Source organism: Lagopus muta, chromosome 1, assembly GCF_023343835.1.
Source record: "Lagopus muta isolate bLagMut1 chromosome 1, bLagMut1 primary, whole genome shotgun sequence".
NCBI classification, from domain to species: Eukaryota; Metazoa; Chordata; class Aves; order Galliformes; family Phasianidae; genus Lagopus; species Lagopus muta.
The window spans coordinates 137,245,608-137,272,576 of NC_064433.1; the positions used below are offsets into that span (position 1 = coordinate 137,245,608).

The 26,969-nt window shown below is 37.9% G+C and overlaps 1 protein-coding gene across 6 annotated transcripts in view; it reads left to right on the plus strand.

Moving 5' to 3' along the window:
- The window catches only part of MYO16 (myosin XVI), a 373,785-nt gene that overhangs the window by 303,006 nt on the left and 43,810 nt on the right, over nucleotides 1-26,969 (plus strand). For all 6 annotated transcript variants that reach the window (XM_048957497.1, XM_048957167.1, XM_048957264.1 and 3 more), the window contains exons 28-32: nucleotides 5,462-5,561; nucleotides 15,001-15,097; nucleotides 18,744-18,990; nucleotides 20,879-21,186; nucleotides 23,006-24,208. In XM_048957497.1, coding sequence (XP_048813454.1) covers nucleotides 5,462-5,561; nucleotides 15,001-15,097; nucleotides 18,744-18,990; nucleotides 20,879-21,186; nucleotides 23,006-24,208 — 1,955 coding nt within the window. The remainder of the gene's footprint in view (nucleotides 1-5,461; nucleotides 5,562-15,000; nucleotides 15,098-18,743; nucleotides 18,991-20,878; nucleotides 21,187-23,005; nucleotides 24,209-26,969) is intronic.

Sequence of the window (26,969 nt, forward strand, 5' to 3'; positions counted from 1 at the left end):
ATTTATTCTGGCCAAAATTTTGAATACCTGATTTAGATGTTAATATGTTAATCATGCTGGATAACAAGCTTTTTGCGTGTGTTATGTGTATTGTACAGATATTTGGCTGAATAACTTTTCTTTTCTTTTCTTGGAAATGAAAATAGTCTATTTCACCTTTTCTAATTAGCTGGAATTTCCCTTGTACTCATATTTCAAAAATAATTAGGTTCTTCCTTTAATTAAGAAAAAAAAAAAAGTGGATATAACATAGAGAACTGGAACAAGTGTGTATCCTTTGTACATACATAACTTGAATCAAAATTCCATCCTGTTCTTTACTGGTGACTGTCTTTACGAGATTTCTATCACTTGAAAAATTTCCAGACATCCTGTAGTTACCCTCTTTCTGCAGTAAATAGGTCCTGTAGATATTTCAGCTCTTACTTGATAGATTTTTCAAATACAAACCATGCCTAACCCACTCTCCCGATCCTCCTCAAATCCGAACAAACAAAACTGAAGAGCTTGAGTTATGAGCATATAGTGACAAGTATTGCAAACAAAGTCCATCTCTTTCACATATTTCACAGACATAACAATACATCAAGCTGTTACTGACTGTCAAAGAAAGAAAAGAATTTTAGTAAGGAAGAAAAGAGAATTCAGCGTGGCAATGCAACCTGTTTTTATTCCTCTGTGGTGACAATTTTTGCATTTCTTTTAGCATGATCCAGATTAATTTGGATTGCCTTCTTTTATTAGCTACCTTTTGAATAGATGTTACTGAATCATGCTATTTTAACTTGGCGAACAGAATACATTGTAATAAATGCAAGAAAGAGAAGAGCAAACTGCAATACAATGAATGGCACTGTCAGGACCAACTTTTTTTGTGCGTAAGCTGTGTTTGGATATTTAACACTTAAAACTGCCTTGCTCAGAATTGCTATAAGGCAGCTTCAGTGTCTGCCATATGTGGTTTTGTTTTTGAAGCAAGACAATGACATAGAGAGAAGGAGTTGCTTTCAGGAAGGATTTGAGACCTGTTATTAAAAGTTGTCCTCTGACAACGGACGTTAGACTGCAGTTGGTAGGTATCTCTGACTTTGTCATTTTGAAAGACCTTACAGAAAGAATAGCATATACTAAAGAAATAAAACAGTAGTTCTGAGGCTTCAGTTCAAGGACATCTATGTGGTTTATGTAAGCTGTTGATTTGGAGCTGCTTGTTTTTGTGCCCTTTGCACTTGCAGTGTTCTTTCCATTAGTATCTTCTATTACGTTGATGTGCTATTGAAATCAAGTGTGTGGTGTTTATTCCAGCGCTTAAAGATTTGGTGTGCATACAGAACTGGGAGTACAGCCCCACAGCCTGTTTGTTCACACTGCATGTAAATCAATTAGCGCGCTGAGCCTGAGAGCATTACTGAGAGTTACTGTGCCATAACCTGAACTCAGGAATACTCTGTCTCAGGTGAAAAAAACAGCCTGCTGAGTCTTGTCAGCTGTGCACTTAGGGAAGTGAGGGAGAAAATGATCAGATAAAAAGCATCAATGAGAAGTGAAAGAGAAGAGGTCAGAGAACAGCTTCTGAAACACCAGAGGGTGCCAGCCTGGCAGTGCGTGCTCACAGTGCCAGCCTGTTTAGCCTTAAGGTCTTTCTTCTATTTAGATGTGTAAAAATGACAGATTGGGAACAGAAGGGTGTTAAGGACAAAGGTGAGGAAATCACACACTGATTTCCTGTTGAAAGGATGGAGCTGAGGAAAGCTCCCTGGTGGTAACTTGTAAATGGAAGGAGGGCACAATCAAAGAGGTCTTGCATTTCCTAATGCACACTGCATTGGTGTTTGCATGGTGGTGAAGATGTGCTGATTCAGTGTAATCCTTTAAATTACTTGGTTTGTATTTTGTTTTGGATCCATTAGTAGATGGTTAGCTATGGCTAGGCCATGACATCTTACTTTTTATCAGCTTCTTGACTTGCCTAGGAAAGGAGTACACAGTCTAACATTAGATGTCTTTGCTGGAGTCGGGAGTGTATGCTGTCTTTGTACTCAGTGGAAAGAAACAGTCTTACAGTACTCAATTTATCTGACCTATTTTAAGCATCAAAATTACAACAGGATATCCCAAATCGTGTCTTCTATTGTCTCGTAAGAGAGTCTGCACAGCTAATTCACCAGTGGATGTTTTGTTGAAGTATATTTTACCTGACTTAAGTTTTTTGTTAGCGAGATAGCTTACTGCGTCCCTCAGGATCCTCTCTGATGCCTTGCAAATATTCTCTGTGTTATTTATGTGGGGCAAAATATATGATCTGTCAGTGAGATGAAGCCTGGTATTTAACTCAATTGTTCATTCACCTGACTGAACTAGGGCTGCATTGGTTGCAGAATTCTCTGGTAAGGGAAGGTTTCAAAGACTCTCAAGATTGCATTTCCCCAGAAGCAAGCCCCAGTGTTTGCACATAACTCAAATTTATCTATGCAAGCCTGCATCATAAATTCATACTTTTATTACCATTTTCTGTGATACAGTAAGTATGACAAATAGTAAATTCTTTTTGCTATTTTTGAGATCATGAAAGCGTTAAGTTTAACAGGACATTAAATTATCTTGTCTACACAGGAACACAAGCTTCCATTCACATTAGAAACTATCTGATATCTTAAAGATGAACCATTCTGTGTTTTGATCATAGTGTTGTTGATTCAATTTTTATTTCTTCCTGTACATCAGTTTATTATCAATTTAGTTTTGCTTTGTTTTTAACACTGAGTGTACCAACAAAGTTAAAATATAAAAAGTACCTAAACCGTAAGTAAAGAAATTTTTAACACTTTAACTAATTTAAAATTAGGTTTAAAACAATGGAAAAAAAAAAAACAACAACAACAACAAGTAAGCTTATCATCACACCTTCACATTTGTCGATGGCAAATTTGGGCTGCCACCAACAGGTGTGGTTTGCTCATCCCTGTTACTTCCATGGCGTCAGCACTAGAGAATAAAATAACAAAATCAGGAAACATTCTGGATATAAAAATACCTGCAGATTTTGTGGTGCTTTTTTTGTTTGTTTGTTTTGTTTGTTTGTTTGTTTTGTTTTTTTAAACAGCCTTAGACAAGATAAAACTGATTGGTCAGAAATGACAGATGGTAATACCAAACCTGAAGGTGCTTTTTCATTCTAAGTGCTTAGATAGGCAATGCATCTGAAAAATACAGGCAAGAGAAATAAGGAAGTTCTCTTAGTCCCCACTCTGCAGATAAGTCAGTTGGTCAGGTAAGTAGACCTAAAGGTGAGAACCCTCGGAGCTACTAAAAACTTCTCTTCTGAGTCCATCTATGGTCAGCAGAGAAGAGTGCCTCCAGAGGGCAATCTCTTCTCATTTTAAGAAAAATGTCTAGAATGCTCACAGCAAGCCACTGGTGGAAGTACCTGTCTTTGCAGCCTGTTGTGAGAATTATTTGACTAACTCAGACCAGGAATGCATCTTTTCAATAGCTAACCTTACAGAGGGGTAAATTGTTTTTGAAATGGCTTCCTATGTTCACAAAGGAAGATTGTGGCGGAACTGGATAGTGAGCTCTTTCTCTGCTGCCACAACCACTAGGCTACACTCCTCTGACCAGGAGCCTCTCTAAGGGATAGAAGTTAACTGTGAACAGTGATGGAACTCTCAAGCTGATGTAGTGGAATTTCAGATATTTTGAAGATTGGGGAAAATCAGTAGACCATTTTTGTCTGGTCTTTTGTATAATACAAACTGTGAAGAGTGGTTATCCTTTTGAGTCCTATGATTTGGATGGTTATAAAGTAAATCTGAACCAAACTTAGAATTTCAGCCTTTTAAATTCTGATTTGATGCTGCTTCAGGAGTAAATAAATTTCTCTGGGTTGTTCCTGTGAGTTTCAGACTGGCCACATTCACAGTTTTTTCATCATGGATTCTGAGTCATTGCTAAATAATTGTATTTGTTTCAGTCAGCAGCTGCTGAGCTTTCCAGTTTTTGTCTCTCTAATACCTGTGATTATCCATGATTTCTAAGAAAATTCAGTTGATGCTAGTGTGGAAACAAGATGGCTACAGCCTTAATAACAATCCATCAAGCAAATGTCTTTGGGACCATAGTTGAGCTACTGAGAAACTAGAGTTCCCAGTTTTCTACTGTAAATGTAAGGCTAATTAGAAGGGTCTCAGGTGAAGTTTGACCCCTTTGAACCAGCGTTCTTCCAAGCACTTCTTTGGCTTGAGAAGCAATTCCTCTCACATAGCATTTACTAGTGTAGGCTTAGGCACAGTGTCCTCGGCAGGATTTCTACAAACCAGTTGACATTTCCAGACTGCAAGAGCTCTGTGCAGCTCGAAGACTCTAGATGTGTAGGTTCACAGCGGTTTGCCTGAGGAAATTGCTCTGGAGGGTCTATGGCTTCTGAGACCACTGGTGTCCATGGAGTCATTCCAGCCCTGCAGCTCTGCCTGCTATGGATGTGCGAGTGGGCTCAGGACAGCAAGTCTGGGTTGTACCAGAGTTATGGGTCTTTTCAGCTGCTGAAGTACTAAACAAATTAAATGTCAGGAAATGTAGCTGGCACACTAACTTCAGAATGTAACCTTGTTTCATTGGTAGATTAATCACAAGTGACACATTTGCCTTTCCAAAACTGGCTTTTTGTAATGAAAAAACATTCCAGTTCATTAAATCCAGTTATATCTAGACTGAGATATGCCTTCAAGAACAGATAGTAATATGTGGCATCAGGATGTGGAAAGTTCATGAATTTCCCTAGGAGTATGTTGTAATAAGTTACAATTTGAATGTTGTACCTTATTTGCCTTTGTATAAATCGTTTCCTTTTACTCTGGCACATAAAAGTGCATTTTAACACCTAGTGTTAAATGCTTTGAAGGTACTCTGGTGTTGTAACTAAATCTCTTCTTGATCTTTCCAATAGTGCAAATGATCAAGGTCCTTCCAGTCTCTTTGCTACAAGGCATTTCATTGAAATCCTTCAAAATGAAGACAATTTTCTTTTTAGATTGATGGAAAACAGTTTTATTATTGTCACTTTCTTTTCAACTACTTCTTAATAGCCATGTCATGTAACAGATACTGGAAAAAGTACTTTCTCCTTTTCAGTGGCCCAATTCAGTACCGATGATATCAGCAGATATCAGTCAGTAAGGCTTTGCATTCTTTCTGTATTGATTTTCTGTGAGGCATCAAATCAACTGACAGGAAGCAAATCTCAGCTTTAGGCCTCACTTCCACACCGGTGTTAACCAATGTCATGTCTAATAATATGAAAGGTTTAATGTGGTTGTTCTCCTTGTTTACTTCACCCTTAGCATAATCCTCCGCTCCCAGTTTGGATATCAAAGTGTTGAAAGTCAAAGGAAAACTGACAATGTCTGCAAAAATGTCAACCAGGCCTACATTAGAGTAACTCTACTTCTGCTGATTTTTCTAGGTATAAAGATTTGGCTGATACAGCAGCAGGAGAGAAGAAGTTGTCTGCCAAGGAGAGATGTCGTCTTGTTCTCCAGCAGTGTAAATTACAAGGCTGGCAGGTTTGTGATCTACAAAGCAATTAAAATATCATTCTTTAAACAAGCTGGCTGAGTCACTTCCATTGTGGCAAGCCACCAGATCCTTTGCAACAGTATATTCTTTTGACATTTAATATATGCTTTGGAGTAGAATCAAGATGATTTTCTGAGTTTTCTAGCGAATGAGTAGCTGTGATCACTGTGTCAAAAAATCAGTGTATGCTTGTGGGAAGAAAAAGAGTTCAATTAAGCATGTACATTTTATAAATTTGTATTCAGATTTTTAAAGGTTTCTGGTGAACACATTTTAAGGCTTCAATGGTTCTTGAATTATTAAAAAAAAAAAAAAAAAAGCTACAAACATTTTCTTCATGTGAAATTCTACAATAAATGCTGTACTAAATGCTGTGGTAATAGGGGATATGGAAAACATTTACTTAAGACTTTCCATCTTGTCAATGCCTGCATAGGCACCAGTGCCTGGACTCAGGTAGAGCTGTGTAACTGGGATCACTGTACATCAGGTACAAAACAGTGAATAAGAAGCCATCCCATCTCCTCCTATTTGTACCACAGTTAATCTTCACCAGAATGTGATGTCACCTTCATTTGGACAGAGTAGTCTGTCATCTTCTTAGGGTAACTTTGTAATTTAGCATCACTGATTCCTTACTATTTGCGGTTTCTGAAGAAAATTGTGTTCCCTTTCACACTGTAAGCTAATGTACGGAAAGGAAACTTTATGTGACTTAAAGTGCAGCGCATTCTCCTAGGCAGTGTCACTTCAGGCTCAGGTCTTTTCCAAGCCTAGGACAGAAATTTATACCACAAGACACCATCCAGACCAGTTACAGAGGCAGGTGTGGAGTTTGGGTACTGGCTAGTTGCTAGGATGCTTATATATGCTTTTGGAGTAGTAGTTTAGAGAAACAAGTTTACGTAACTTCTAATCCATGTGCAATATTTAAGCATTAAGATGGACAGAAAATGTTTCAACAGCAGTTGATAAAGGAGAAGGATTGAGTTGGACTTAGTGTTATGAGAAAGGATCAAAACTCTTAGGAGATGCTGGTAAGTTAATTGCAATAGGAGTGCTTGTGGGTGAGACACCATTGTCACTCAGTGACTAAGAAGCAGATGGACTATACAGTTTTCAGTTTTCATGGGTGGTCTCCTCTATGCTTTTACTGTAGGAGACTCAAAAAAAAAAAAAAAAAAAAAAAGAAAGAAAAGAAAAAGAAAAGAGGGAAAAAGAAAAAAAAAAATGAGACAGGGATAAGGGGGAAGAAAAGTAAGGAAAAGAAGAACTAGGAACCCAGGGTGATGTCAGCTAGTAAAGCCAGAGGAAAAAAAAGTAATTTTATAGTGCATCAGTAAAAATCATCCAAGAGATATGGGTTTACATATATAACCAGTTTATTCAGCCACTGTTGCTAGCAGTAACTACTGCAAACAATTCACTGCTGGGATTGAAAAGCTGTTTGATACTTGGCTTCATGAATAAGTCAAAGAATGTCTTCCCCAGTACCACTAGCTGCACTTCCCTGAAGAGTCGTTGCAGATTTGGATTGATAAATCAACCAAAAATAGATAGCTAAAATATCCACACTGAGAATGATGAAGTTTAGGAGAAAGCAACACACATCTGAAATCAACCTCCTGCTTATGTGTCATCATCACAGGACAAGCGTGACAATAACTCCACAGAAGGGTTGGGGAGAAGAAAAAACCTGGATTTTATAGCTGGATGGATCTAGGTGATACGCTATTTAACTTCCTTGTGATAATGTACCTGACTACCTCATTTTGTGAGCAGTCATATTAACTTGAGAAGGAGGGGAAAGCAAATCAGTGTTCTGAAGTGAGTTCCCAAAAAGGAGTTAAAGGAAATTGATTTTTTTGCATTTATTTCCTGCTTGACAATTTATCTTTCCTTTCTCACATAACTAGTGTTTGGAGAATGTTTTATCAGCTTGCAGAACAGCAACATTCAAACCCTACTCACAGAAAATATTTCTTCTAAGTACTGTGGCCTGTTTAAAAATTGAGGGCAAGTGAAGAAGATCAAATACGAGAATCTTATTTTGGTTTATTTCTTTCTATTAGTCAGGCATTAAAGCAAGCACTAGCTCTAGTGTTTTGTGCTAGCCAGGGTTTTGTGCTTGATTCGGCAACTTCTGTGTTAGAGGAAAGTGTTTATTAGAGAAGTGTTGATAGGTTTATGAAATGTTGCTATTACTTGAGTAAGCTGAGCTGGAGATAACTAAACTGGAACAATAAAAGAGCTGTTTAATTGAAGCTGACACACAGTGTACTTTCAACCATGTGCTTAACTACTGAAATTATAAAAATGCAGAGCTACTAATGAAAGGCTGCTTTTGCATCCTAGTTCTCTGTGCAGCCTAGATGAACTGTTCTTTCTGTTTAAATATATACCCGATCATGACAAGCTTAGCTACTTGCTGTGATTTTTAAGCGCTACTGATGTAAAAGAAAATCAGATCTGTAAATCAAAACAAGCCATTCCTGTTCCAGACAGAATGAAAATAATAGACTTGTTTAACCCCCTGGAGAAGTCAGCAAGAGTTTTTGCTGTTAATGTAAGAGGAGGGAGCAAGATGATATCTAGTAACTTCAGAGTCAAATTGATTGGGAGTGTTGGCTGCTGCATATGAGCTGCTCTCCAGAACATCTTAAGGCCTTTATATTAGGAAATCGACATTATTTGCTCATTTATTGTCATGCAGTGATGTACTGGATAAAGAAAGCCCACTATCCCAACAGCATGACTATCTTGCAAACATTAGCATACTGTGAGAGAAATCTGGAGCACAAGCAGTCCTTGGCTGTTTTTACTGACAGAAGGAAACTTTCATTTGTTTGGATTATCATTCCTCACACTGTTAAGCTTACAAATATGAATTCAATAAAGGGGAGTTAGCTCATAGCTTACTGAGTTTTCTCATCAGAACTTGGAGATTTGCATTTTGTTTAGCTAAGGCCAGTGGTCTTCAGTTAACTCTTCAGTTACTTTAGATAGAGCTTGCCAGAATGCAAACAACTCATGGTTTATATCAATTTGATTTGCTCTCCAAAGGCCAAACTCCACTAAAAGCGAATCTCTCAGCCTTTGACTGCTAGGAATACTTGTCTGGTTGAAAGATAAGACTGCTTTAAAACTGTCTGAGCTTATCTTTTCAATTTTTAGCCTGTTTCTTTTAATCCATAATCATTTCTTCCTATAAGTAGCCTTGAAAAGAGATCACACAGTTTGAAACAGGTGTTAAGTTTAAATGGTATGATCGGAAGAGTACTCAGATGTGAATTAAACAATAGAGGAAGGTCGGTCAAAATGTTTCTTCTGAAGCTCCAAATCAGCAGCAGGTAGCTGCATGGAAAAGATGTTGTGTTAATTCCAGTCCACGTTTTTACAGCTGCAGACATTGTTAAAGGACATTGTTAAAGTTGTTTCAGGAGCCTCGTAAATTGTATGCCAGCTTATTTATTTGTTATTAAGTAATCTTAGCTGTGGTGGAAGTCTTTACTTTTTTTTTTTTTTTTTTTTTAAAGCCCTGCTTTGAGAGTCAATTTTCTTTGAGGCAATTTAAAAATTACGAATTAAGTGCATTCTGAAGATCACATAAAAACAATCCCAGAAGGAGTTGCCAAACTAATGCTAAATGATTAAAACATCAGTGTTTATGTTTCGCCATACTTTGAATTTTTTCAGCAAAAATTATGTTGTCCAAGCAGTATATCATTCTGTTGTATTTGTGGAAATAATTGGCTGGTAGCACAAAGCAGAGTAAGTCTGGACCTCACCAGTACTGCCAAAGGGCTGGCCCAAACACCCTCCACCTGCAACTATTTTGTGTTACACAGTACAAGCCCATTGCATCCCCTTTGCCTAATAATAGGATGTATCATTCCATTTGACCTCAGAACAGCTCTGTCTTGTTTCTGTTCTGATATTTTTTATCTCACATTTGGGCTCCAACTCAGTTTATCTTGTTCAATGTTGATTTTCTGTATTTGTATCCCTCTTGATCCTTTTCTGTTGTTTTCTTCTCTTTCTTTTGCTGTAGATATTTCACTTGATATTTGGTCCTGGTGTTCATTTCATTTTTGCCTGAACTTAGTTTTCCAGCCTCACACCCAGTGTTTACCTTCTATGCCATTGTTGTCCCTATTGCCTGATGCCAGTGTTTCTCAGTTCACACACAGAGACACTTCTTTTTTAGTGCTATGCCTGCTTCTGGAATTTCGGAAGAATAGAATTCTAGGTTCATAACATCCTTTGATGTAACGCCAGGGTAGGATTTTTTCCACTAATTATTCCCTATAATGCCCTTATTCTTACTGTTTATTTCCTTTCCTGTGATGCAGTATTTTCTGTCTCCTCACCAGCATGAAGAATTATGAGGTCTTCATGTTCTTCTGAAACAGGACTTTCCATTTCTCTGCCCTTTCCCAGAGAGCTGAATGACAGTTTTTCCTGAAGTCTAAACCCTGACAAGCACTTGCATAAGTACCTAATGTCACATGCATGAATACTGTACTACTCATACTTACGTTAAGAGCGTACATCAGCTATGCCTGACTATAGATTTAGTCAGCATGTGCAGGGTCAGTAGTCTGCCAGAGACAAAGGAAGGCTCTTAAAATGTGTAAAGAAAAGCTAACGAATAAAGCAGAGAGAGTAAGCCTTTAAAAATAACACTTCAGTCCTTGTTAAAGATCTGTGCCCTGTAAATGTGTTCGGCCTTATAATATTTTTGCAGACATATACACTGCAGAAAGACACATTTTACAATAATTTTAAGGCTTTTTTTCCTACATTTCATTAATGCACTGTGAAAATGTGTGTCATTGTGTAAAATATCATTAGATTATAGTTCTCTGTCTTTTGTAGGTAGCTATTTTGAAAGTACTGCCAGAAACACACAGCACTCCCACAAATTGCCTTTTTTAAACTAAAGAACAGCTTTACAGATTCCCTTGACACCTATTAAGTATGAGCTAATACTGCCTCCATGCCACCTACACACCATCTCAGCATCCATTCCTAGTTTTGAATGTCTGTTCTTCTACATCCTACACCTTCTCTTACAAAAAAAAAAAAAAAAAAAGAAAGAAAGAAAGAAAGAACAGAAAGAACAGAAAGAACAGCTCCCTCCCATCCTTTCTTTCTCCTCCCAGGAAAAAAATAAAAAATAAAAAAACCTGGAGGCCTGTAGCAGTAATTGAAGCTTTGCTAGTCATCAATGACAATTTTTCCTGATCTTTAAAAAATGTGTCACTTTGAAAAATAACATTTAAAGCCCTAATGCTTTTCTAATTAAAATAAGTATGACTGTAATTCACAGATGGTTTACTTTTGCAGGAATCTGAATGACATTAAAATTTCAGACTCAGATGAGAGCACTCTTTAGCCCAAAAGTACTAAAAAACTATTTCTTTAGGGCAAGAGTATTTCAACCTTTTTTCCCCTAGGTAAGCAGGAAACAGTTTACGTTCAGAGAAGACACAGGCTGTACTGATGCCCAGCATATGAAACTAGAAGAGGACAGATTTAGTTTAGATGTTAGGAAGAAATTCTTTACTCAGAGGGCAATGAGGCGCTGGCACAGCTGCCAAGAGAAGCTGTGGTGCCCCATGCCTTGGAGGCACTGAAGGCCAGGTTGGATGGGGCCCTGGGCAGCCTGAGCTGGTGGAGGCAGCCCCCCATGGCACAGGATGGAACGGGGTGGGCTGTGAGGTCCATTCCAACTCAGTGCATTTTGTGATTGTTCTGTGCTTTTCACTGAACTCCAGGACTATGCAGAAGGTGGGGAGATGAGCTTGTTCTTGGTCAGCTTCAGATGGTATAAGATTTAGTTCAATAAGGACCAACAAACTTCAACAAAGTGAATAGAACCCAATATCACACAGTAGTGTCTTCTGCACATATTTCTGTCTAGATCTCTGCTCTCAATTAACCTAGCATATGATGTAAAAGCTGCAAATAGCTTTTATCTGAATGTAAGAATGAGTTTGTATTGATTGTACTTCTGTCCTTATTTCATTCCCTTAAAAAATGTAGCAAGTGACTACTAATGAAGTTCTTTGTATAAGTGATACCACAGTAACTGCATTTATGCCATTTCTGTTGTGTGGAATGGGAGAAAAGAGCTCTACTTCTTTGAATGTCCCCTAACTGGCTTTGTGAGTCTGTGGAGCCAGATGATGAACTCTTGAAGCTACACTTACCATAAGCTCGAGCAGTTGTCTTGACTGATTTTGTAGGTGACTACTGCAAAAAAATTACAGCTCAATGTTTAGAGTAGTTACACACTTGAAATGTAGCATGGATGTGACCCGTGTGTTAATTATGAGACTAATTGCGAATAGGGTTTGTTTTGCTGTAAGCATTGCTAGTTATCAGAGCATTTTGTGAAATTTCAAAATGTAACCTTTTGTCTCCTTCAGTTGATTTTTCTAACCCTTTTACTGTCCAGGTGCCATAATCTCTTGCCCTAAAAGAGAGGTATGTCTTAGACTTCCAGTGAGGAAGGGAGAAACAGAAGGCATTTTAGGGAATTGAGGGGGAAGAGGCAAAAATGAGATGTTGATTGGGCACAGGCCTGAGATAAAGAGGTTAAAAAAAAGGCTTCAAAGTGGTAGGAGGTATGTGTAAAGAAAAAATGGGATATAAAGAGGAAATGTAATCGGAGCAGAAGAATATAATTTAATGAAATTTCTGTATCCAGGCATTGGTTTTCTGAGAGCTACTCAGATACAAATGCTAATTACAAAAACTGCATGATAATTTTATTACAGTCAACCATATGAATAATAATTCAGTTATTCTTACAGAAGGATTCTGGATATAAAGGATTCTGGATGTTAGCAAGGAAATGAAAGTTTTGTTAGCCAAAGTTAGTTGTAAAGATAGTTCAGTATATTATTTGAAAAAATGAATACAATAAAATAGGTGTTTTGTTTTTTTAAATGAGCGCTACAGAATTTGCAGCTTGTAGTGATAGAATGGATGTGGTGGGAGGAGTCGAGATGATGTTCTGGTGTCCTGGAAGAAAACCTGAGGCTCAAAGATAGAAAGGAGAGGAGAATAGAGGGGAGAGGAGAGGAGAGGAGAGGAGAGGAGAGGAGAGGAGAGGAGAGGAGAGGAGAGGAGAGGAGAGGAGAGGAGAGGAGAGGAGAGGAGAGGAGAGGAGAGGAGAGGAGAGGAGAGGAGAGGAGAGGAGAGGAGAGGAGAGGAGAGGAGAGGAGAGGAGAGGAGAGGAGAGGAGAGATTGGCATGGTTTGCTGCAACAAACATGGAAAATTTGCTTGTTCATTACTTGGAGTTATATGTCTGAAAGAGAAGCTAATTTAAACTGAAGAAAGTAGTTGAGTTCTTTTTCTTCAATTTTTGTGAATAAAGAAGGAGAAAAAGTAGAGACGAAAAGTTCCTAAGGAAATGTAGCAAGGTCTGAAGCAGACTCCAGATGATGGATGAAGAAGGAATTTGGAGTGCTAAGAATAAGAAGCAGGCAAGGATAGAATTCGAAAAGCACAGGAAGTGTAAACTTCTGTCTGAAATCTGCAGTCAGGAAAGTGAAGATGAGACCATGTCTGTGAGAGCAGAGCATGAGAGTCTGATAAGAACTCAGTGAGATTGCTTCAGATGAATATGACATTATAAAATTATAAGGCTTCACTCAAGAGAGTCTATTAAGTAAACATAATGACACCATTTTGCTAGAGTAGCCTCAATTGTTAGAAACAGGACTCTCTAACGAAGGCAATTTTGTTCTGGAATAATAACTTCTATCTTAAGTAGAAGGATTACTCCAGAGTAGATGGTCTGAATAGAGGAGCTATTCTGGAATAGCTAAATTATATGCCAGTATTTCTGTAGCCACACGGTTTTCTAAAATAGTCATTCCATGCATTTTCAGCATGCAAAGAAAGCCTATCCCTACTTACAAGTTTTTCCTTTTTTTTTTTTTTTAGCACTTTGCCTTCACATAGTTTGCAGTAACACAAAAAAGCTTATTTTATTGGGAAAAATAGATAAATAGAAAAGAGATACTAACATTAAAAAAAAATTAGAAATAATTCTGATTTTGCCATTTTAATGCATCTGATTTTAACTAAAAAGCTGTTGGTTCACAATCATAGTCTGTCAGTTTAAAATTCAGAATTAGAGACTTTTAACATTTGATGCAAAGTAGTTTTCCTCTAGAGTAGAGAGGAGGGAAAAGGTGCCCCAGCCACTTCTGAGCTTTGTTAAGGAAGATTAGCCATGGTAAGTATGCCCCAATTTTCAGTAGTTTATCTCTACCAGTGTAGTATATCTGGCAACAGTGACAGGATTAAAAGCAGTTGTTTGAAAAGGTGTGCAAATCTCCCTGCCCATAGCTGTCTCCCATAGCCATACTGAAGAAACAGCAGTGCAGTACAGTGATGCAGTGACAAGAGAATGATCTTGTGAGCTATGTACAAGCAGGAATTGGAATGAATCTCTGCAATTTCAGCCAGACTGGTATTAATTAATCAGTAGTCATATAAAATTAATAGCTAGACAAAAGCTATAATCTTCACTGGCTGTCTACTTGGTACTGATCTTATTTCTGAGCACTGAAGCAAGGTTTCTTGTGTAGAATTCCTAAGAAGAAAAACAGTATAAGGAAACACATTATTTATCACAGCTATTTTTTTTGAAATCAGTCTATTAGAAAGGAATGCTTTTGAAGATTATACAGAAAAGGTTTGTTTCATCTTGTTCAGAATACCTTTTGCTGTAACAAGTTGTTTTTTTAAGAGCTTCTACTGATTCTGTGTTTATTAAGATCCTCTAAGGACTAGATGAATTAAACCAAACAATTACTTAGCACCAGAGTAAGCTCATACACTCCTTCAATACATAGGATAACAGTTTTGACAAGTATATCTCTGATTCTAGGAATAGACCTGTGGAATAGCTTTAGTAGTGGCTCTGGGAACTAGGAATTATAGTTTTATGGGATACCAGGATCATTCTTACTAATGGGCAGAATCCTTCCTGTTCCATAGATCCCCATGGATGTACAGCTTCTCGCCTTTTTCCTTGCTCACATCCCCATGTTTTGTAAAAGCTAAACCTTATTTTCTGTTAAATTGTCTAAGACATTAGTGTAATTACATTCAGAATGCTTTATTTTCCAACCTGTGTTTAGCTTGATTGTAGTATTTTTCTGGATGGTTCTGGACCTCAAGGGGGAATGTGTGCCTGATGGCTTGCTTATTGTTTCCAAATATGTCTTTTATTCAACCAAGTGATGTTACCTCTTGAACAGCTATTGGCATTGTACTAGCCTGATACTGCAAATCTGATCTCAGCCTTCAGCAGGATTGTACACATATTGTTGTTATATACTTGTCACTATTTTGGCCTTTTTTGTTGATGGTGAAAGTTTCCCTGCTGTTTGTATTCTAGATAGGAGTCCGAAAAGTGTTTCTTAAGTACTGGCAAGCTGACCATCTCAACGATTTGTGCCTTCAGCTTCAGAAGAAAATTATAACCTGCCAAAAAGGTAACAATTACAGAACAAGTATTCCTGAGCTGTCACTTCGTACACTGACAAGAAACATTGCATAACAAAAAAAAATTTTTTTTTCTTCTTTGAATAGTTGCTGTATTTTATTTATTTCCCTATCGGCATATTTCCAACTAACTTCTTATACAAATTTTTGGAGATGATACTGACATTGGTAACACTTAAACTTTGTGCCTGTGAAACATAATTTTATGGAAAACTGTTGACTGTAATTAAAACTAAGGGGAGCTTTGAGTATTTGTTTTTTAAGTACGTTCATTGATTTTTAAAGGTATTAACATCACCTCTTAACTTTGAGTTGCATATCAAATAGAATCACAGAATCATAGAACGGCCTGGGTTGAAAAGGACCACAGTGATCATCTGGTTTCAACCCCCTGTTATGTGGTCACCAACCACCAGACCAGGCTGCCCAGAGCCACATCCAGCCTGGCCTTGAATGCCTCCAGGGATGGGGCATCCACAACCTCCTTGGGCAACCTGTTCCTGTGCGTCACCACCCTCTTTGTGGAGAACTTCCTCCTAATATCTAACCTAAACCTCCCCTGTCTCAGTTTAAGGCCATTCCCCCTTGTCCTATCACTATCCACCCTTGTAAACAGCTGTTCCCCCTCCTATTTATACGCTCACTTCAAGTACTGGCAGGCCACAGTGAGGCCTCCCTGGAGCCTTCACTTCTTCAAGCTAAAAAATAGGGTAACAAGGATGCAAAATACCTTTCTGTGCAAATGTATCAGGAATACAAAGCTAATATTTTTATACGTTTAGTTATCTTTGTTTTCTCCTGTTGCAGTTTTTGTAGTAGAACTTGTTTTTTTTTTTGTTTATTTTATGCAATTTTTCTTCTTCTATGTTTTTGTTTTAAGATCACACTGACCTATTTAGCACATCTTTTAAAGGAGTTGCTATCCACTGTCTCCTGATTTCCTGTTACTGCTCTTCCATTTCCTATTGGAATCTCAAACATCTACTTCCTTAAAACACAGCATAATTTATCTAATTAGCTGTTGTCTGCAATGTTTCCCATTAACACATTTTTTAAGGAAATTAGAAAACAAGGATTTATCTTGTTGTTTTGTTTGTCAGATTTTAGTCAGATTTTATTAGCTTTGTCCTTCTCACCTTCCCTCTCCCAATAAGAATAAGAACTACATTTGGGGAATGTTGCTCATCTTGAATCATTGAGAATTTTTTTTGTATCTGTAGGAAAATCTATCATCCTTAAAGTCTTTCATTACAATTCAACTAGATTAAGAATTAACTCTAGTACACTGTATGCACAGTGGTTAAAACTTTTCTCACTGAAGTCAGATCCATGGAATTTTAATTCTTCTGATCTTTGTCCTTAGATGAACTGTGAAGAATTAGGTAATTTTATGTCATGAGGATGCTAACATGAATTGTTCTAATCTCCATAAGAGAGAATTGTTGTACATCTACATAAATGAGAACCAAGCTCAGAGCACAGTCTTAGAATCTGTACAATACTTGTTGATACTGAGCAGTAAAGGTCCAGGAAATGACAGTTTTCATTTCACAGCAGTCTTTGAGCTCATGAAATTGTTGTGTTTTTTTTCTCGTTTGTTTCTTTTTTTTTTTTTCTTGGTTTTTTTTTTTTTTTTTTTTTTTTTTTTTTTTTTAAATTTCTGTATTGATCTGAAGACAAAACCCTTCAAAAAGAGGAATAATTTTTGATTTTTAAGCTTTTTGAATTTTTTCATACTTGTAAGCTGTGAACTCTGATAGCGATCTGTACATGATTCCATTACTTTCTCAACAGCAACATTATAAATTCAGACTCAGTAATGTGTATATCCCTTGTGAATTCTCATAAAAGAGTCAACAAAAGCTGTGCTGTTAATTTCCTTTTTAACTCAGTTGGGTAAGTGCACTTACGTTTCAAGTTTTAAGAAGTCAGATTTTATTCTAGAACGTAGCTTTGGTGATTGACGTAACTGGCTGTGATTATAACAAGAGTGTAAACTTTCAAAATTATCTATTATAGATAGTAGCAAGGCATATGAACTCGAATTTTTCCAAACCCAGTGAATTTTGGATAAATAATAATACCTGAACATTTCCCTTGTTATATTGCATCAGCTAGGCGCAGAGCATTTCTAAAAATCTTGTGTTAAATATTTAAGTGAGGAAATAGAAGATGACAGAATTTTTTTTTTTGCCTTCAATTTGTCTATTTATTTCATTAAAGATCATCTTACATTCATAGGAGACTAGTTCTATCTTCTATCTTCCTCTGTTTACATTTTTCCTTTAGATTAATTGAACTTGACTGTCATTTAATGTTACTCAGAAGTGTTCGTGTGGCTGACACTGAATTACATTGTTAAAAAGGCCTACCTAGCCTTTAGCCCTTAGTAACATCTTAATATTTTAATTAGCATCTCCAAAACTCAAATCAACATATTATACAGGCTACTTCCTGTTTACTTATCCAGAAATTTGAGTTTACCAAAATAAGGGTAAACATGATAAGGAATAATGAAATTAGTCCTGTTTTGTTGTGTGGTTACCCTGAAGTTGAGCTACTGAAAATCAGCAATATTTTAGGTACCAGGAAAATAATTTGAAAACATGTTCTTCCCTGTGAGATACACAGCAGTTACTGTAGACCTGGAAAGAAACATCGTCTTGGGGAGCTTAAAAAAACCAAAACATAGGGAAAACCCCTTTATTTATCATAGCTCTTCTTCCCAACCCAGGACACATGCCAAAGCATACTAACATTACTGGTTCCGTGTAGAGTGATTGATTTAGTGCTGGATTCATCATGGTCACAGAAGCCCCTGTCCCTTGGTTATGTTCAGCTGGATACTTCTGAAAATTCTGGGGATAAGGCAATATTTAGGTTGAGTAGAAACTGTTGTACTGCATACACATGTTTAGGAAAGTAGCACAGAAAGCCGTTATAGGCAGTAGCATAAGGCTGACAAGGAGCGTAAGAAAATAGCCCTATTAGATAAGTAAGGCTGATGCAACATAGATGAAAATTTTAAGCTGAAAAATGGAAATTATGTGACAGCAGCATTTCAGAAATGTGCATTCATTGTTTCTGCTGAAAAAAAATGGGCAAAAAAAGTCTTTAGGTGTCAGTAAAAGATCTTTTATTTGTTCTGTTTTGTTTTGTTTTTTTCCCCATTTTTTGGTACACTGAAATGTCAAAATACTGTTTGAAGATTGACAGATACAGACAGTCTTTTAATTTCCACCATATTCAATACAATAGTCATTTACTCAGGGTATTATTTTAAAACAAATGATCTTTTGACCTTTCCTTTTTAAATACATACTTCTGCATTCTCCATCAGACATTCAAGTTTCCGGTTGTAATGGAAGCAAAAATGGTGAAAGTAACTGTTTTGAATTCTGATAGCTTGAATTTGTGAATGAATTTGCTGTCATACATGGTTTTAAGCACTGGCAATATAAAATGGGCACATCCATTTTTTGTTTGTATATGATGTACATTTCTTTCACTATTTGTATAAGATATTGTCTGAACTTGATTTACTTATGTTTACAGCAGAACACACGGTAATATTGTTAGTCACTGATTAATTAGTTGTCTTTCATTGGTTTATTATTTTTTCTTCTGTTATGGTAGTTGTGAGAGGATTTCTAGCTCGCCAGCGTGTGCTACAGAAGATGAGCATCAAGCAGCAAGAGATCACCTCAGTTAAAGGCTTCTTGCAGACTGTTGAGGATATAGGGCTGAAAACATACGATGCCTTGGTCATTCAAAATGCTTCTGACATTGCTCGGGAAAATGACCGGATTCGCAATGAGATGAATGCTGCTTACCACAGGGAAAAGCTAGAGGCTAGAAATAGACCAGAAGAAGTCCACAAAAGGTAAGATATCTTAGCTTTGAGAAAATATATTCTGGGTTGGATAGTAAGGAATTAAATCATTTCTTCAGTTTTATGATTTCCTTCCCTGCTTTTAAAGTCACATAAATGACTTGAGCATAACTTGAAAATTGCAAGAGCATTTTCAAGTATGTATTCAACCCAGATCAGTGCTAGACACTTTTTTTCTGTGGAGCAGGTAATTATGTCCAGAAACATAAAGACACCAATAATATCTTATTCAGGGCAGACTGAGCTTTGTAGAAATTTATTCAAGCCTCTGAAACCTTTATTTTTTTTTCAGAAATTTTTCATTTGAAGAAAAATAGATTATAGTTGAACTTTCATCAAACCAACTAAACAAAAGCAAAACTTATCTAACTGAGAATTTCAGCATGGGGTAACTGCCAAAAAAATGAAGAACAGCCAAGAAAGCATTAAAATACAATAAAGGGCAGCCCAAGAAATTCTGATTATACAATGAACTAGAAAGACTGTGAAGAGGATTCTTTCCTCTTATTTAAAAATAGATGAAATCCTTTTTGTTTAGCTCCCATCAGAGTTTTCAGGAGTACCTGTTTTACGAATCCAGCAAATGGTTGGAGAGCGTTTTCCCAGGAATGGTGTCCCAGATCTTTTTCTCTCAGACTGGGCAAAAGTAGCATTTGCAGTTAGAAACAGGTATGTATCAAGAACAGGAAAGCTTCTATTAACTTGATGGACATACAGATATGTACTTTTCCATAGGAACTTAATTCTCATCTGGAACAACTGCCTTTGCTTTCCTTGCTTTTGTTAGTGACTTTATTAAAGTGAAAATGGCAGTACATCTGCTTAATTAGCTTCAAATATCCCAGTCATTACATATTGGAGGAAATGCCTTTGTCAGAATGACTGTAATTAAACATTACAGTGAAAACAAATTATCCACTGAGCAACACACTTTCATCTTTAGCTGTTTCATTTACTACATGGGCAGCTGGCTATATCCTGCACATGAATTCCAGCCCTGCTGGTGATCTGCCATACAGAAATACAATTTGGAAAAAAAAAAAGCTTGGCAGTTTGTCTGTAAAATGATGATATGGACATCTATCTAATAGGCTGCCGCTCCAAGCCGAAAAGTTTTCAGCATTTTGATTTTTGGAAGAGTAAAATGTTTGAAGAATTTCTGTTAAAAATCAGTTTGTTGGAAGTGGCTGAAAGACGTCATTTCTCTATTCGTATTGAAATAGCAAAAATAAATAATAATAATAATTTTAAAAAAAAGTGTAATAAGCAGAAGTCCAAAACTGTGATTGAAGTAACTAAGCATAATGTCATAATTAATATCTTTAAAAGGATAGCTATCAAGTAAGCCTCCACAGGAGGATATGTAGATATCTAGGTGAAAACATTCAGACAGCCACTGTAGCTGGTTAAAAGGGTCATTAATATTTTAAAGATTTGCATTATCTAAATAGAATTTATTGTTGTCTTTTCAGAAAATAGCGATAAAGGCTCAGCATTTGCTGCCTCAGTAACTTTCCATTAAAATGGATTTCCCAGAAATTATCATTCAGATTGGAAACGCGGCTTTTGATTGTGTGCAACAATCAAAGTGTGAACAATTCATTCACAGAGTGTCTGATCCACAATGTGAAACTGCTTAAGGAAAGCTGCATCTGTGTGAAAAGAGAGCCAGTGTCCCAATTTATCATGAAACAGGAAATGGAGGAAAGCTAGCAGCTTGATCTGGATTTGTTTGTCAGGAGATTACTACACACATCCCCTCCGCGCAGCAGGGGAGGAGGGAGGCTGTTTACCAAAAAGCTGTTGTTATGTTTGCATGAACAGGTTCATTGTTACCACTTGAATAATGCATCTGGGCCTCTCCTCCGTGTTTTTTCAGAGCTGAAGACAAGGGTGGGAAGCTCCCTGAGGATGGCTTCGCCGGCTACCGAGCGCCAAAGCACTTTCACTCCAGCTCTGTGCCTGTCCCCATGGCGGTGGAAGGCTTGGTACATTCTGTGGCTGGGTCGTCCATCAGGTCCCCATCCCTGCACTCAGTGTTCAGCATGGAAGACGGCGGCAGCCTGCCGTCGCCACGGAAACAGCCTCCTCCCAAACCCAAGCGGGACCCCAACACACGGCTGAGCGCTTCCTATGAGGCCGTCAGTGCTTGCTTGTCGGCAGCTTCTAAGGAGGCCGCTAATGAAGGTCAGGCAGAAAGGGGGAAAGCATCACAAAAGTTACTCTAGATTATTGATTTGTTCCCTCCGCTTTGATCTTTCCAAACATGGTCAAGCGCCTTTGAAAAGCCCCGCCTCTGTGAAATATTTCAGTGGCAGTAAATAAAGGTAGTCAATTTATCATTTGCTCCAAATCAGCAAATAACTGCTCGTGTGTTCTAATGGCCTCGTTTGTCAACAACCTGAGCCTGTTTGCAGAATTCCCTCTAGAGACAAATGATCTTTTGTCAGCTCCAGCTATTCCACCCCACTGACCATTTTCTTTCACCTTTTAAACTGTTAGAATATCTTGCATTGCTAATACAGAATGCCAGATTCTTGAATTTCACCAAGTTAAACATTAAGCATTCTCCTACTTTTTCTCTGAGTGCACAGAAATGTCTTGTGCATTCAGCGGTTTATGTTTGTACCATAACTTACTTATGGTGAATTTTTTGTTTGGAATGAAAGTGCTGTGAAAGTCCCAAAAGAATTGCAATGCGTTACCGTGCATTAAGTCCAGATTTGAGTTCAATTGTTCTGTCCTCCTACACACTTGAAACATATGAGTAGAAGAAGAAGAGAGGGGAGACGTTCTGCTTTTCCTTGATAAGCCTAATTTATCCTGTTTCCTGTAAAGAATCTTCTAAGCTTATCAAGGAATATTCTTCAGGGTGGGCTTAAAGCTACGTGTAACCATTCTCTATGCCTGCACACTGGCTGCAGAGCTTTGCAGCTCCCTCTCTCTTGCAAAATAATTGCTCATGCCCAGTTTATTAGATGCAGGTCGGTTTTTCTAACCTTTACCTTGCTTGTTCAGACTCCTAATTTTTTTTTACACAAGTAAAATCTTGTGTGTGTCCAGTATAAGTAGTTTCAAACTAGTTCAGCGTGGATTATGGATCACTGCGGTGGTTTAGGCTTTCAGTGCACAGCGTTAGAAGAAATGATTGATTTAGCCAGAAAACTCCAGCAGAATTTTTTGAAAGAATGACAATTCAGATACGTTTGTGTGGTCTTAGCAGTAATGCTTATGCACTTGCAAAACAATTGGACCAGTTTCCCTGCTGTGCTCATTTTCCAAGTATTATGTATTTCTTGAGTCTTTGTCTGAAACCAGCTCTGATTTACACCATTTAATTTTTATCTTAAAAGACTAATCACCTATTGATGATCAGTATCTATTATCTCCAGTCCATCTGTGCCTAGAGGCTGTGAAAAGACATCTCGTTTTGTTAACTGTATACTCAGTTGAGGAATTGCCCCTAGGCTATGTGATTCCCAAACTTTAAAAATTATTTCCACATCAGCAATACAAAAGAAGCAGAGATAGGGATAATATCTGCCTGTAATTAGAATTTTATATACTGCATAAAAGTCGGATACTTCAGTTACTGATGATAACATGCATGTCAGAGTAGTGCTATGCTGAAACTCCTATTTAGAAGCACACCCTTGTATCCTCTCCCCTGGGGCAAAAGGAATAACAAGCACCTATTTCCATGCATTACACACCCTGCAGTGAATATCTGGATTCAAAAAATATCTCCTTGGGTGACAGTTTTAGTGACAGTGGAGGCTACCAAAGCAGATTGTATGCCCAGGCAACAAAAGCTTGTGGTTTGGAATGCTGAAAGTTCTGCATTTTATTCATTGAAATATGTATACTTTTGACTGAATTCTTCTGTATGTAACTGCTTTTAATGATAAAATTATACATGCAAGATTTGAAAGCTTAAATACTACACCTGTGTAAGAAAAAACTGATTTCAATCTGCTAATAACACATGCCTTTTTCACTTCCCTAGTTCTGACCCGTCCAAGGCCACACAGTGATGACTATAGCACCATGAAAAAAATACCTCCCAGAAAACCAAAACGAAGTCCCAATACAAAACTCAGTGGCTCTTACGAAGAAATACCTGGCCAAAAGCCTGGGGATGTGAAACAGACAAACACAGCAGTTAAACAAGGTAGCTATGACACTGCAGGAGTACAGAGAGCAGCTTCTGCTGATGTGCCACAACATGGCACATTGAGTCTCTTTATGTCACAAGAAGAGGAAGAAAATGAGCCTGTCTATATTGAAATGGTAGGGAATGCAATGAAACACAGTTCTGCTGAAGCAGAAAGCCCAGAGCAAGGAGAGTCTGTGTATGAAGAAATGAAGTATTTTCTCCCAGAAGAAGGAAGCAACAGTAATGGAATAATTCCAATAGCAACTGGATCTCCTCCTCTGGTGTTTGAAAGCAAAAAAAATGTTCATGTTGAAGATGGAACATTGGATGGAAACAGTCAAGCTGCTTTGAACTATAAAGACTCATGTGACATTCCAGCCCCTTTCCCTAATTTGCTTCCTCATAGGCCACCACTTCTTGTGTTTCCTCCAACTCCTGTCACATGTTCTCCTGCTTCTGATGAATCACCTCTAACACCACTAGAAGTTAAAAAGCTTCCTGTCTTGGAAACCAACCTAAAATACCCTGTGCAGTCAGAAGGCTCAAGTCCATTGTCACCACAGTACTCTAAAAGCCAAAAGGGGGAGAGTGAAAGACCAGCATCTCCAGGCTTGGTTGTATTCAATGTTTCCAGCAAAGTGACTCCACCTTCAACACCTCCTCCTCCTCTTCCACCACCCCCTCCTCCTGTACCACCTCCTGTTTCCTATCGGGCTTCCACACATTTTGCATTTCCTCCAGAGCCTTGTGCTAGTTTTCTGATTAATACAGGGAAAACAGGTACAAACTCAGATCTATCAAAAGTACCTCTGCGACCAAACCCTGCTCAGCTTGGATGTTCACCTTCTCCATTCTCCAAATTGCCTTATTCCCCAAAGATGGCAAGAGCAGAACACAGGAAATTGAACTCTAATTCATCATCTTCATATCCATACAGTCCTACAAACTCAAGGTCATTGACCAGTCCCCTTGATGAGTTAGCAAGCTTGTTCAACTCAGGACGGAGTGTGTTACGGAAATCCGCAGCAGGACGTAAGATCAGGGAGCCAGAAGGTAAGACTGATCTCTGTGTATTTCTTCAGCACCAGAACAAACTTAGATTAAAAAGTGACAGAGTAGATAAAAATACAGTACAAAACTATTCATTTTTTTAAAAAACAAAGATTGTTGTAATTGTAAGAAATGCATGGAATTTGTTGGATATGAAAAATGTTGGCCTTTAGATTTTCTCTGAGATGTCACTTCTTCTTTTACCAAAACATTTGTATGACACAGAATTAAATGGATAATTTATAACATTCCTATAGCCTCAATGCAATAAGCACAAATGTTCTATATCACGTGAAAATGAGTTTATCGTATCAATCAAATACCTCAACAGCGAAAGGATGATCATTTATAGGATGTGAGGAGAAACATAGTGATGAAAGGTGAGGATAAGGCTCAGTCCCCTGATTTGGAAAACAGTGACAGTGACAGGGTGTGAGACGGAAGCTCCTGTAATCCAACTGGAAAATATATGGGAGATTTTACATCATTTGAGTTCATATGTCAAGGGGTTCAGAAGGAATTAATCCAAGGGTATTGTAGGAGATGTCAGTAGCACTCACTACGTCACTGTCAATAACTTACCAGCAGTCCTGGTAACAAGGGAGTTCCAAGTTTACTGGAGATTGGTGAGTATGAGCCCAGTCTACAAGTAGGGCAGGAAGGAGGATCTACAGAATTACAGACCTGTCCGTCTGACCTTGGTGCTAAGGAAGGTTATGGAGCAGATTGTCTTGAATGTTATCACATGGCACATGTAGGACAATCAAGTGATCAGAAATAGCTGACATGGGTTTATAAAAGGCAAGTCAATCCTGACTAACCCGCTCTTCTATGACAAACTGACCTGTGACCGGTTTACGGGCTGGTTTGGCCCAGTTCCGTGACCAGCGGGGCAGAGGGATTTCACAAAATCCGTGCCTCCAGAAAAAGGGAATAGGGGACCCCAAAATAATTAAAAACAGTGGCAACGATTTGAGGAGAAACAAACTAGTTTACTAAATATAGTATTGGAATGCAAGATAGCACATCATAATACAATATGATCAGAATTGAAGCTATTAAATCAAATATAATGAGAGAGAGAGAATGTCCGAAAGGTGGATAGGCCTCCCTATAACACTGAGGTGAGATGCGCAGTCCAGTTGAGCAGCAGGGGGATGGGAGGAGAGCCCATGAAGAAGAGCAGATGAAAAAAGAGCGCATCAAGTGACCTTGCCAGGAGTTGTATCTCCTCTCTGACCGCAAAGTCCCCCGGGGAATATAGTTCTTCTTCTCTTCTGGGCAGGTACCCAGAACTTGAGCATTAATAGTTAAACTCCCAGTGCCCGTGATGTTATGATGTAGAATACCAAAAACCAAAAATCACAAAACCATGGCAACCTGCTTGGCAGAAAATAAACTGGCTGTGCATGTCATATACCAGGATTTTTGTAGTGTTTGACACTGTTTCCCACTACATTCTCTTGGAGAGACAGACAGACAACTCATGGCTTAACTCATGGTTTAGTCTCAAGAGGAGGAGGTTGAGGGGAGACCTCATTGATCTCTACAACTGCCTGAAAGGAGGCTGTAATGAGGCCTCTGTTAGTCTCTTTTATTAGGTGTCAAGTAATGTGATGCAAGGAAATGGTCTCAAGTTGCTCCAGAGGATGTTTAGAATGGATATCAGGAATAATTACCTCAAGGGGGGATGGTCTAGCATTAGTATGGGCCTCTCAGGGAAGTGGCAGAGTCCCCATCCCCGGAGGTGTTCAAGAGACATGAGAACATGGTGCTAAATAATGTGGTTTTTAGTGGCTGAGTAGGTCAGGCTGACAGTTGAACTTGATGATCTTGAAGGTTTTTTTCTAACCTAAATAATTCTATGATTCCATGATTCTGTGACAAAGATCTCAAAATAATTGAGTTACTACAAGTTTTATGAAAATCAGTGGCAATATGGACATAAGGCACTTATACTGGTAATGACTCGTACCAGCCATCAAAGAAATCATGGTGGTGTAAGTCCTTGTGAGTCCTCCAGAACTTTAAAAAGCTTTGGTTGGACCTTGAATGTTCCTAGATACTGAATTCAATCAGACATGAGATTTTAAATGAGACTTCATTAGTTCTCAACCTCAAGAAAATGCTGTTATTCTGAATATTGGGATTGATGAAATTTGTAAAGATGTTGCAGTAGTTTTGCTTGCTTTGGCAAAGTAAATTGATAACATTCAATACCTACTAATACATGGCATTTTTTTTGTTTTGCTTTTAAGCCAGAGCTCTGCTGTCATTATATAGTTAATACATTTTTATCTGTTGGGAATTTATCAATTTTAAAGTCATCTCTTTGGTTATATCTTTCCAAGGCTCTCTGAACGTATCTGGTATGGTAAGCTTACTCCAGCCAAGTCAGAAAATTGACTTTTACCCTTAAGAATGTTTATTTGGGTTTGAAGATTTCTGCAAACTCAATTTTCAACTAAATGTGACCATGATAGAGTTCGGCCTGAATGTTGAAGGTAGCACATTAACACAGGCTGCCATATAAAAACTCTAAATTTACCTTTCAGGTGGAAAATGTTGTACCTCTAAATATTTCATCAAGGCAACACTAACTATGGGAGATCAAAGTTCAAGAAAGATACAGAAGGAAAGACTTGAATCAATATTTTATGAACTAGGAAGCTATATAATACTGTAAAATACTAAGTGCATCTACATATGAGTAGTCAGCAATGAGTAGATAGATCAAAAGTGATAAAGGAATACATATGTTCAG